Source organism: Nicotiana attenuata, unplaced genomic scaffold (genome assembly GCF_001879085.1).
Source record: "Nicotiana attenuata strain UT unplaced genomic scaffold, NIATTr2, whole genome shotgun sequence".
NCBI lineage: Eukaryota > Viridiplantae > Streptophyta > Magnoliopsida > Solanales > Solanaceae > Nicotiana > Nicotiana attenuata.
In genome coordinates, this window is record NW_017670267.1 from 1,494,127 (window position 1) to 1,506,296 (window position 12,170).

The following is a 12,170-nucleotide window of genomic DNA, read 5'->3' on the forward strand; positions in this document are numbered from 1 at the left end:
ATTGCATGTTGTTCAATTCAACAAATAGGCAAATGATATGAGGTACTTAGATGTGGAGAAATTTGCATGTCGAGTCAATAAAAAAGGACCATTTTGATTTATGTAGTATGATGTTGATGTGTTAGAATTCTGCAAAGATCTTCATGATGGGGATTTTATTGATGTTTATTTATGCCACACTATTAATATACCATGTATTGATATTGAATTGGATGAAATGTTAAGTAGTAGTATGGACTCCAGTGATATCCCATATGACCAAACAGTTGGCTTTAGTGAAGTGCCACAAGGGCAAACAACTAGAGCTAATGCTAGGGCAACAAACTCACCCACCAATGATATAAATAGTGATTGTTTCACTGAGGGGAGGGATAAAAGGAGGGCTGCTGATATAGAAGAGTCTACTGAGGATAAAGGGGAGTACTACAACTTTCATCTAGCCACAAATTCAGATTGTGATGAATTTGAGAGTAATTATGAGAGTGAGGTGAATATGAGGGTGTTCCTGCTGAAGAGGATACAGATGACTCACTGTATGATGCTGATGAGGATATCGTAGGAGAGACAAGTGATACAGACGCTGACCTTGTTGCTGCAGATCTAAGTAAATCAGAAGAACTGGAAAGAGATATCTAGTGATATTAATGTAGATGAGCTACCTAGTGGCACAATAGGCATTGGCCTTGGATTTTAAGACATTTACAAGGACAAGACTACTAAATATGCTTGCAAGTTGGGTGAGGATGAGCAGTACCTAGATAGTTCAGATCCAGGGAGTGAGGATAGTACTGATGATGATGTTGATGCAGATGATGAGGTGCATAACCTTCCTCCAAGAAAATATAATAGAAAGGTCTACTTTGACCCTACGAGTCATAGGTCGGAGGTGTTTATTAGTTCACTTATGCTCATGTTTAAGTGTTCATATAGGAATTTTGAAAGTTCATTTACCGGTACGACAATCGGGTACAAGTTTAAATGGCCAGGAGGCCTTTTTGCCTATTCAATATGTACGAGTTCATTTTCTCTTGCTTGTTAGTTTTATTCTACCGATTGAATGCTAATTAGTGGATTCTAAGTATACTAGGTTGGGTTTATTAGTGCTTCCGTTATTAGAATTCTTCTTTTTCTTTCTTATTCTATTTCTATTTTCTCATTTATTTCCACTTTTTTATTTCTTTATATTAATTCTGTCGTCACCTTGCCAACTGCATATTGCTTGCTTGTGGTTACCTGGCATTGTCCATTGTACCCTGTACAAATTCAGTAACATACATCATAATTATTTTTAAAAAAAAAATTGGTGAAAAAGAAAAAAAAATCTTATTAATTTGCTAAATATTTGCAATTTAGTAGAATATTATTTACAGATAAAGAACATCCATGAAGTATTTCACTGATTGTAAGGTCACTTGTAGCAGTAAAGACCCTTTTCTAACATAAAAAGATATGAACTTCACAGTTATAAAGAACCAGATACAAGTGCAATAGCGTTACTAGTGTAACTTGCTAGGAGATGTGCGCCTATGTGTAACCTTGAGGGATCACGGGACTCATAAACTTATGTAGAAATCTTGTATTAAAATATGTATATACCTTGAAAATAATTAATTTAAATCACTTGGCACCCTAAACACTATGAAAACATGAACACTAATATGGCAGCCCAACCACAGACGGAGGCCCAACTAAGCAAGGCCCAAATATAGTTAGATACACTTTGTTTGTAATAGTATTGGGTATTTTTGTTTTTTTATTAACTTTGATATATACTGCACTTGGGTACAGAAAAAGACAGAAAACAGAAATAACAAACGGGTTTCTCTTTCTCTCTTTCTCTCCAGTTAGAAATGGTCTGCATTTCATCTTCAATCATCCTCAAATGGTGAGATTCGATCATTATAACATGGTATCAGAGCAAGGATTTAGCTTCCTCACGATCTCAGCTTCCGATCGATATTACCCTCACCAGTTTTCTCTGAGGATTTACACGATGTTTCGTTCGCCGGAAAATTAGGGCAGTTCCGATTTCATCTCCGTTCAAGCTGCTTCTTCTTGTACGTGTGCTTAGGACGATTCAAATCCAGATCGGCCTCATGTGTTTAGCAAAAGGACGGTACAATTTCTTCTGTTCTAATTGTTTCTAGAATCTGTTCTGATTTTTCTAGAAAATTTGTGCGAAGTAAAATTAGTTAGACATAGTCTTGTAGAATTGAATCATGGTCACTGGTTTGACGTCTACTAGTGTTTCGATTACTCAGAACACCGAAGGTTTCACCATTTTCTCCGTTGATCCTTCACATCCTTTTTACATTCATCCATCAGATAATCCTAATACTCCCCTAGTATCTCCTTCATTCGATGGTCGTGGTTTTGTAGTATGGCGAAAGGATATGCTAGTTGCACTTTCTGCCAAAAATAAACTCGGGGTAATAACAGGAAGAAATCCCCAACCAGAACCAAATTCTCCTTATTATTCTGCTTGGGAGAGGTGCAATGACATGCTCATTGCGTGGATGACAAATTCTTTGACTAGAGAGATTTCAATCAGTCTTATAGGATTCAATACTTCTAAAGACATTTGGAAAGACATAAATGAAAGGTTTGGTCAATCCAATGGGTCAAAATACATTCAGATTCAGAGAGAAATTAGTGCTACTACCCCAGGATCTTTAGACATAGCAACATACTATACTAGGATGAAAGGGTTATGGGATGAACTCAACGCTGCTTATGTGGGTCCAACATGTACCTGTGGAGCTCTACCTAAACTCTTAGAAGATCAACAATTGTTCCAGTTCCTTAGTGGGTTAAATGACACATATTCTTCATGTAAAACCAACATTATGATGATGTCTCCCTATCCTTCCATAAGCAAAGCATATTCCATGCTCCAGCATGATGAACATCAGAAGGAAAGCACAAATCACATCCCAAATTTCTCAAATGATTTAGCTTCATTTTCTGCTTCTGCTGGACAGAGTTTCAACAACAGGTCATTCTCTCAAAGGGTTCAGTTTGATTCAAAGAAGCAACCCTCATCCTCTGTTTTTTGTAAGTACTGTAAGAAGCAGGGTCACACTATTGACAAGTGCTACAAACTTCATGGGTTCCCTCCTGAATTTAAGTTCACCAAGAATAGAAAGGGTTCAGCCTCTTGTGTTCAGAATTCTACATTTACTCCAGATTATGCTGATCAAAGTTCTGCTCCTCATGGTTTCACTAAAGAGCAATATCATCATCTTCTGAGCCTACTCCACAAGACACATGTTACACCTCCTCAACATACACCTGGGTATTCTGCTCCTGAATTCACTCCTGATGCTTCTCTTGGTGAAAATGCTGCATTTGCTAGCTTTGCAGGTGTGTTCTGTTATGTTGTTAGTAGTACTGATTTTCATGTTTGTGGATTATCAAAAGTAGATGTAGATTCTTGGATTCTAGACTCTGGGGCAACTAATCACATGACACCACACAAACATTTTCTTCACAACCTCAAACCTTTATCTGTTCCTTTCCTGATTACTCTCCCTAATGGTTACAAAGTAAAGGTTATATCTACTGGATCTTTACTCTTAAGACATGACATAACTCTACACAATGTACTTCTTGTACCTTCATTTCATTTTAATTTGATATCTATTCACAAATTGATTGTCCAACTTGATTGTTTTGCAATTCTTACCAAATTTGCTTGTTTTCTACAGGGCCCTTCTCTGAAGAGGCCATTGGAAATTGGTAAAGCTTCTAAAGGATTGTACTTCTTGCACCCAGAAAACTCATCTACTTCAGTCTGTCCTAATGTTTCTTATCTTAGTCTAAATGTTCCTCATACTTTAAATGTTGCTCATGTTTGTACTTCTCTTTGTTCTGAACATGTGACATCTTCTCATGCTAATCATGATTCTTATACAAATCCTACTGTACTTGTTGTACCATGTAATGGTTCAAATGTTGGAAATAAAAATGATCTCTTTTGGCATCAACGACTAGGTCACATGCCCTTCAATAAGATGAAAACTATTTTTTTTTTATCTGGAAAACTTTCATCTAAACAACCATTCCTTTGTTCTGTATGTCCTATGGCTAGACAACAAAGGTTGCCATTTTCTGATAGTTCTATTCACTCTAATGTTCCTTTTCATTTAGTACATATTGATATATGGGGGCCATACCACACAAGAACTTACAATGGTTTCAGATATTTCATTACTCTAGTTGATGATTTTTCTAGAGTAACTTGGACTCATTTACTAACCTGCAAAAGTGATGCCCTTCCTGTCTTAAAGGCTTTTGTTTCCATGGTTAAAGTTCACTTCCATTCTAGTGTTCAAATTTTTCGGTCCGACAATGCTTTTGAATTAGGAGGAAGTTCTGAATGTAAAACTTTCTTCTCTGATAATGGCATTTTATACCAAACCTCCATTCCTCACACTCCACAACAAAATGGAGTGGTTGAGAGGAAACATAAACACCTTCTAGAAGTATCAAGGGCATTACTTTTCCAATCTAAACTTCCTTTGAAATACTGGGGTGAATGTGTTCTGACTGCCACTTACTTAAACAGATTCCCTTCTTCTGTTTTGCAAAACACTTCTCCCTTTGAAAAATTACATGGCAATTCTCCTTCTTATGACCATCTTAGGTCTTTTGGATGCCTATGCCATGCTTCTTCACCTAAACCTGGGAGAGATAAGTTTCAAAGTAGATCAATTCCTGCTGTTTTTATTGGTTATCCTTGTGGCAAGAAAGGCTATAAACTTCTAAGTCTTCTTAATCACTCTATCTTTTACTCTAGAGATGTTCACTTTTATGAAACAATTTTTCCTTATCATTCTCCTACTCCTTCTACAGTCTCCCTACCTACTCCTCCCATATTTGTTGATACTCCTTCACCTCCTCCTTCTTTTCCTTCACAGGCAGCCCTACCTACTGCTCATACTCCTCCTAGTCCTGTTTTACATCATTCTCCTATACCTATTTCTCCTCTCATGCCTAATATTTCCTCACCTCCACATCCTTCTATCCTGAACCAATCTTTACCCTCTCCTCCCATAAGAAAATCCTCCAGATATGTTAACCCACCTTCTTATCTTTCTGACTATGTTTGTTCTTATGTTACCTCTTCCAATACTGTCCTACCTTCTTCTTCTGATTCTGCCCCTCTTTTATCTACTTCTACAATATCTTTACATGAACCTCAGTACTATCAACAAGCAGTCTCACATCCTGCTTGGCAACAAGCCATGATGAAAGAGTTTGAAGCTCTTGAGGCTAATCACACATGGGACATAGTCCCACTTCCACCACATAAGAAGGCCATTCCTTGTAAATGGGTATACAAAATCAAACAAAAGTCTGATGGATCCATAGATAGGTATAAGGCAAGATTGGTTATAAGGGGGGACACTCAAAAGGAGGGTATTGACTATACTGAAACCTTCTCTCCCGTTGTGAAGATGACCACCATCAAATGTTTACTATCTTTAGCCATCAAGAGAAATTGGACAGTTTTCCAACTTGATGTAAATAATGCCTTTTTACATGGTGATTTACATGAAGAGGTGTACATGAAGATTCCTCCTGGCCTAGAGGTGTCTTCTATTTCTTCTCCTTCTTCTTTTTCTACCTCTTCTCTTGCTTGCAAACTCAGAAAGTCTTTATATGGTCTTAAGCAAGCCTCTAGACAATGATTTTCAAAATTGTCTGAGGCTTTGCTGTCCAGAGGTTATTGCTCTAGCAAGAATGATTATTTCCTCTTCACCAAGTTCTCTGGTGATTCCCTTATTGTGCTTGCTGTTTATGTTGATGATATCCTTCTTGCTAGGGATGATCTTTCTGAATTGACTGATTTGAAGAAGTTTTTGGATAACCAATTTAAAATTAAAGACCTTGGTCTTGTGCACTATTTTTTGGGGTTGGAAATATCCAAACAACCTGCTGGTTATGTTATGAGTCAACAAAAGTATGCTTCGGATCTCCTTGCTGAGTTTAAGTGTGATCATTTTAGTTCTGTTGTGACTCCACTTGACCCTTCCTCCAAATTTTTGGTTGATATGAATCAACCCCCCGCTGATGCTAGCACATATAGGCGACTCATTGGCAAGCTCAATTTTCTTCAGCATACCAAGCCAGATATTTCATTTTCTGTCCAACACCTCAGTCAATTCCTATAGGTTCCTCAGGTGCCACACATGTTGGCTGGCCTCCATGTCCTCCGATACATCATGAATGCTCCCGCTCAAGGTATTCTCCTTTCTCAGTCACCTGACTATTCTCTCAAGGCTTATTCCGACACCGACTGGGCTGCTTGTGCTAATTCTCGCAAATCTGTCACTGGTTTCTTTATCACTCTTGGTGGTAGTCCAATTTCTTGGAAAAGTAAGAAACAACCCACTATCTCTCTCTCTCTTCTGCTGAAGCAGGATACAGGGCCCTTCGTATGGTAGTTGCTGAACTTTCTTGCTTCGTAGACTTTTGGGTGACCTTGGGTTGTCAGTTGCTGCTCCTATTCCTATCTATTGTGACAGCCAAGCTGCTCTCCACAGTGCTAAGAATCCTGTTTTTCACGAGCGCACAAAACACATCGAGGTCTATTGCCACTTTGTGCGTGATTGTTTGACTGATGGATTGATCTCTTTACATTTTGTTTCTTCTAATACTCAGCTGGCTGATCTTATGACAAAGTCATTATATGGTGCTGCTCATCGTAATATTCTCTCCAAGCTGGGAGTGTTCCCACCCTCCAGCTTGAGGGGGGATGAAAACATGGACACTAATATGGCAGCCCAATCATAGACGGAGGCCCAACTAAGCAAGGCCCAAATATAGTTAGATACACTTTGTTTGTAATAGTATTGGGTATTTTTGTTTTTTTTATTAACTTTGATATATACTGCACTTGGGTATAGAAAAAGACAGAAAACGGAAATAAGAAACGGGTTTCTCTTTCTCTCCAGTTAGAAGTGGTCTGCATTTCATCTTCAATCATCCTCAAGTGGTGAGATTCTCTTTCTCTCTTTCTCTCCAGTTAGAAATGGTCTGCATTTCATCTTCAATTATCCTCAAATGGTGAGATTCGATCATTATAACACACTAAAAGCTTTTAGGGTATATTGGTGCAGGTTCCCCCGTCCAGTTAAAATCGTGAGTCCACCTCCGCTTGATAGTCATATATAAAAATTATTTTTGAGTTTTTCCTGGTAAAAATTACTATTGAAAAAATGATAATCGGTCGTGTATTTTAAAAGGAATACTGTGTTTGTTTTCCTTAACAAGGATTCTCTCCCCCCCCCNAGAGTTTCTCCTAATAGTAGCGCATGGATATCTATTTGCATTCAGATTTATATCAATTATTAACAATAGAAAATATCTTTATCATTTAGTACTAATTTCCACAACAATTTGTACCTCCCATTTCTCTTCTCTATAATTTCTATCTATAACCTCCACCAGTATTCTCAAATGATTTAAATTTCAAATAAGATGGAAATTTTGTCACCCCTCAGTCATGAAATTTAATTTAATTAGGACGTTAAAGCATACCAACCTTAGTTAAAGCTATAAATAAAGGAAAAAAAACGTAAAGAAACATACACTAAATCTCATCTGTATCTATCAATTTATTCAGCATTTCTCCTTCAATTCCCCATCTCTCTCATCTTCAACAGATGAAAAAATCGCCAAGAACTATGGATGTATTTTACATAACAATACAAAATATACTGAGAAAGAACAAAGGACAACCTGAATATTTGCAGGGAAAAAAGGGGCAACCAGGCAGGGGCAGAGCCAGCCTTCAGCTAAGGGTTCGGTCGAACCAGTAGCTTAGGTCCGAACATTATATTTGTCTTAACAAATTTATTGAATATGCACAAATTATTAAGTTAGAATCAGTAACTAAAAAGAACTAGAATTCTAAACCCATAAGTTTCAAATCATGGCTCTGCCTCTGCAACCCGGTGCACAAGATATCCCGCGTTTACACAGGATCCGGAGAAGGATTGCACTCCATGAGGTATGATTGTATTGGGAAAAATCGAGTTAACATTTGGAATTAGTTATGTGGATGACATGTCAAGACACGTGGATTAATAGAAGAGTGACAGCTGGCAAAGAGTACACAAAGAGACGCGGGTCTTAATAGGTACGGGCAAAGGTTCAAGAAAACAAGAAGGAACGGTTACTCGGATCTCTTGATAATTTGAAGAGACACCGGTGGAATGAACCAAGACAACAAAAAGTACAGATACATAATATCAGCAATTAATGATGGGGAACGTTATAGAATCTTTACGAAACAGTTACGATTGCCACTCATAACGTCTCATTAATGTCATTATTTGCTCATAATGACTCTTTTATGATAGGCAAGAAACGTAGTACTTAGAAATAGCTATAAAAAGGAGAGAAGTAACATTTGTATAGGGACACTGATTATTATTGGAATATACTCATTTACATTACTTTTTATTGCTTACTCGGCTACTTCTCAGTCCAATTTTCCTTTCTTGTTACGTAATTATTTTCTTATTTGATTATCAGTAACCCGAGTTCTTCTAAAATTACGCTTTGACCGAAATTCCTATTTTCTGGTTAACAAATTGGTTCCGTTATCGGGAATCTAATAATCTTTTACTTTCTAAATCAATTCTTTTGTCAAAACAATCATGTTGAACGTCATCGACAATAACCAACAAAATCTGCAGCACCAAGAAAATCAGCAACATCAGGAGAATCAACAAGGTGATGGAACTCCAGTCCCCTCACAGCAAAACTCTCCTCGACAATCTCGAGAGGGAACTCCTGACGAATCTGAATCAAATATGATTGAGCAGTTTGAGAATGACCAGGCTATTGATGAAGCTTTGAAAAAATTAATCGCTCAACAGGTCAATAATGTTCTTCAGGCTTTTGCTAGCCAGTTGCCGGCTGTACCACCAACACCAACTCCAAACAACAACACCATAGAAAATCCTCGCTCGGGACTCGTTAACTCAGGCAGTGGAGGAACTCCCAGCGAATCTCGTGATGGAGGGTCAGGTAACCCAGTTAATTATGATTTACAAAGTTTAGTACTAACTTTGCAGAAATAGCTCAAGGAGTAGAGCGATGGCATAGAGCAGATACTTGGAGTACCGCCCGTAATCAAGAGGATAGATATGGAGAAATACTCCCAACAACCTTGGAAGCCAAGTGCCGCTCCTTTACCAATTCCAAAGAAATTCAAGATGCCTGATATTCCAAAGTACGATGGAACAACTGATCCACGAGATCACGTAACTGCATTAACAACTGGTGTAAAGGGCAACGATTTGACCAAGCAAGAAATTGAGTCTGTGTTGGTCAAAAAATTTGGAGAAACACTCACGAAGGGAGCATTGACATGGTATTCTCTTTTACCTGAAAATTCTATTGATTCTTTTGCTGAGCTGGCAGATTCATTTATCAAAGCACACTCGGGAGCTCAAAAAGGTGAAAAAAGAATGGAGGACATTTTCAAAATGAAACAAGGAGATATGGAGTTGCTCAGGGAATTCGTAGACATATTTCAGCGTGAAAGGATAATGTTGCCACATGTACTTGATAACTGGGCGGCTATGGCCTTTGCCAGTAATCTAAATGAAAAAAGCTCGGAAGCCACGAGGAAACTCAAAGAAAGCTTACGAGAATTTCCTGCAACAACTTGGAATGATGTTTACAACAGGTACATCACAAAGCTGCGGATAGAAGAAGACGCTATCACTCAGTCTCGGAAAGATGAAAGAGTAAGTTCAAGAAGGGCAGAGACCGAAAAAAGGTCCGGTAAAAACAGGTATGAGCCTTATATGGGACCATCAGGAAGGGATTCGCATTCGAAACAAGAAAACCCGAGGTATGATCCTAGATCAAGGGATAGAGAGTCAGGTTCATCATCAAGGTTCGGAAAAGAATGAAACATGCGAGATACGCGAGACGATGAAAGAAGCTCAAAAGCAAAAATCGGCGGCTACAGTTTCAATGTTAGCACATCCGAGTTGGTGGCTGTTTTAAGAAGCATGGAAGACAAGGTACGGTGGCCAAAAGAAATGAGATCAAACCCAAACAGGAGAAATCCCGATTTTTGGTGCGAATTTCATAATGATCACGGTCACAAAACGGCGGATTGCAGATTGTTACAAGGTGAAGTAGAGCATTTATTAAAACAAGGTTACTTAATCGAATTGTTCAGTGAAAAGGGAAAGCAAGCATATATGAAGAATATGCAGGAACAGCTAAAACCTCCTTCACCAAAGAGGACGGTTAATGTCATAAGTGGAGGGGAGGAGATCAATAGCATAACATATACGGAAGCAAAGAAGGTGTCAAAAATTACAATTACCCACGGGAAGCAAGTTCGACAGGTTTTGGAAGAAGATAGTATAACATTTGATAATGCAGATGCACATAGCGTGCTGACCCCGCATAACGATGCACTGGTAATATCTTTACTTGTACATGACACTAATGTAAAATGAGTTGTGAATGACCCAGGTAGTTCTGTAAATATCATTCTATTGAGAGTGGTAAACGAGATGCAAGCAAATGATAAGCTGATACCCAAGGCATGCACCTTGTTTGGTTTTGACAACTCGAGCATTGTAACAAAAGGGGAGATAATACTCACCACATTCGCAGAAGTAGTCAAAGACACCAAATTTCAAGTAGTAGAAATGGATATGGCTTACAATATGATTTTTGGCAGACCGTGGATTCACGAAATGGATGGTGTTCCATCTACTTTACATCAAGTTATCAAGTTTCCTTCACAATGGGGAATACGGCAAATCCGTGGTGACCAACAAGCTTCTCGGAGCATTAACTCCGTGGCAGATTCAAGCGCAGAAAGCAACGAAAAATAGCAATCACATAATTCAGTTGAGGATGCAGCAACACAAGCCCCAACTGAAGACGGGCAAACAGATGTAGACTCGAGCCCTGATACTATTCAAGAACCAGAAGAAAATAAAAACATCAAAACAACAATCGAGGAACTGGAAGCTGTGGTACTATTTGTGCATTGGCCTAACAGAAAAGTCTACATTGGGACCAACCTCAGCCTGGAGATGAAACGTAAGTTGATTGAATTTTTAAAGGCTAACGTATATTGGTTTGCTTGGTCCCATTCAGATATGACAGGTATACCACCGGAGGTAATGACCCACAAATTAAATGAAGATCCATCATACCCACCTGTCAAACAAAAGAAAAGAAAGCAAGGTTCCTTCAAGAATCAGGTGATTCAAGATGAGGTGCAAAAGCTTTTAAAAATCGGGTCCATCCGTGAGGTAAAGTATCCAGATTGGTTGGCTAATACTGTAGTAGTGCCCAAAAAGAATGGTAAGTAGCGAGTTTGTGTAGATTATACTGATCTAAATAAAGCTTGCCCTAGAGATTCTTTTCCATTACCGCACATAGATCAACTAATTGATGCTACTACAGGACACAAATTATTAAGTTTTTTAGATGCCTATTCAGGATATAATCAGATTAAAATGGACCCTCTAGATGAAGAAAAAACTTCCTTTATCACAAACAGGGGGACTTACTGTTACAAAGTCATGTCGTTCGGCCTAAAGAATGCTGGGGCCATATACCAAAGGCTAGTGGCCAAAATATTTCAAGAACATCTAGGAAAAACCATGAAGGTGTATACAGACGATATGCTAGTCAAATCACAACAAGCAGGGGATCATATTCAACACATGTCGGATACATTTCAGATTCTTCGCAAATTTAACATGAAGTTAAATCCTGAGAAATGTGCATTTGGTGTGTCATCAGGTAAGTTCTTGGGATTCCTTGTTTCTAACCGCACAGATTAAAGCTATTGAGGAAATTCCAGATATACTTACGAGCAAAAAAGAAGTACAGAGGTTGATAGGAAGAATAACAGCTTTGGGAAGGTTTATTTCCAAGTCATCGAAAAAGTGCTTCAAATTCTTTTCAGCCCTAAAAAAGCAAAATCAATTTGAATGGTCTGAAGAATGTTAACAAGCGCTCAAAAATTTAAAAGCGTACTTGTCAAATCCACCATTGCTAGCCAAACCAAAAGATGGGAAAAAACTACTCATCTACCTTGTTGTTTCAGAAGTGGCGGTAAGTGCCGTATTAGTTCGAGAGGACCAAGGTAAACAATCTCTGATTTATTA

General features: G+C 38.3%; 1 protein-coding gene across 1 annotated transcript; it reads left to right on the top strand.

Moving 5' to 3' along the window:
* The first annotated feature begins 232 nt into the window (after window positions 1–232).
* On the top strand, window positions 233–6,798 carry LOC109236973. Its single transcript, XM_019403212.1, has 7 exons — window positions 233–470; window positions 515–604; window positions 696–817; window positions 2,262–5,594; window positions 5,712–6,050; window positions 6,177–6,445; window positions 6,531–6,798. Exons 1-7 carry the CDS (start codon window positions 233–235, stop codon window positions 6,796–6,798), a joined length of 4,659 nt encoding a protein of 1,552 aa, XP_019258757.1.
* The last annotated feature ends 5,372 nt before the right edge of the window (window positions 6,799–12,170 follow it).

Coding starts and splice junctions, on each gene's coding strand:
- LOC109236973 (XM_019403212.1), top strand. CDS start 233: ATGGACTCCAGTGATATCCCATATGACCAAACAGTTGGCTTTAGTGAA. Junction 605..695: donor CCTTGTTGCTGCAGATCTAA/GTAAATCAGAAG, acceptor TTGGATTTTAAG/ACATTTACAAGGACAAGACT. Junction 5,595..5,711: donor AGATTCCTCCTGGCCTAGAG/GTGTCTTCTATT, acceptor AAATTGTCTGAG/GCTTTGCTGTCCAGAGGTTA.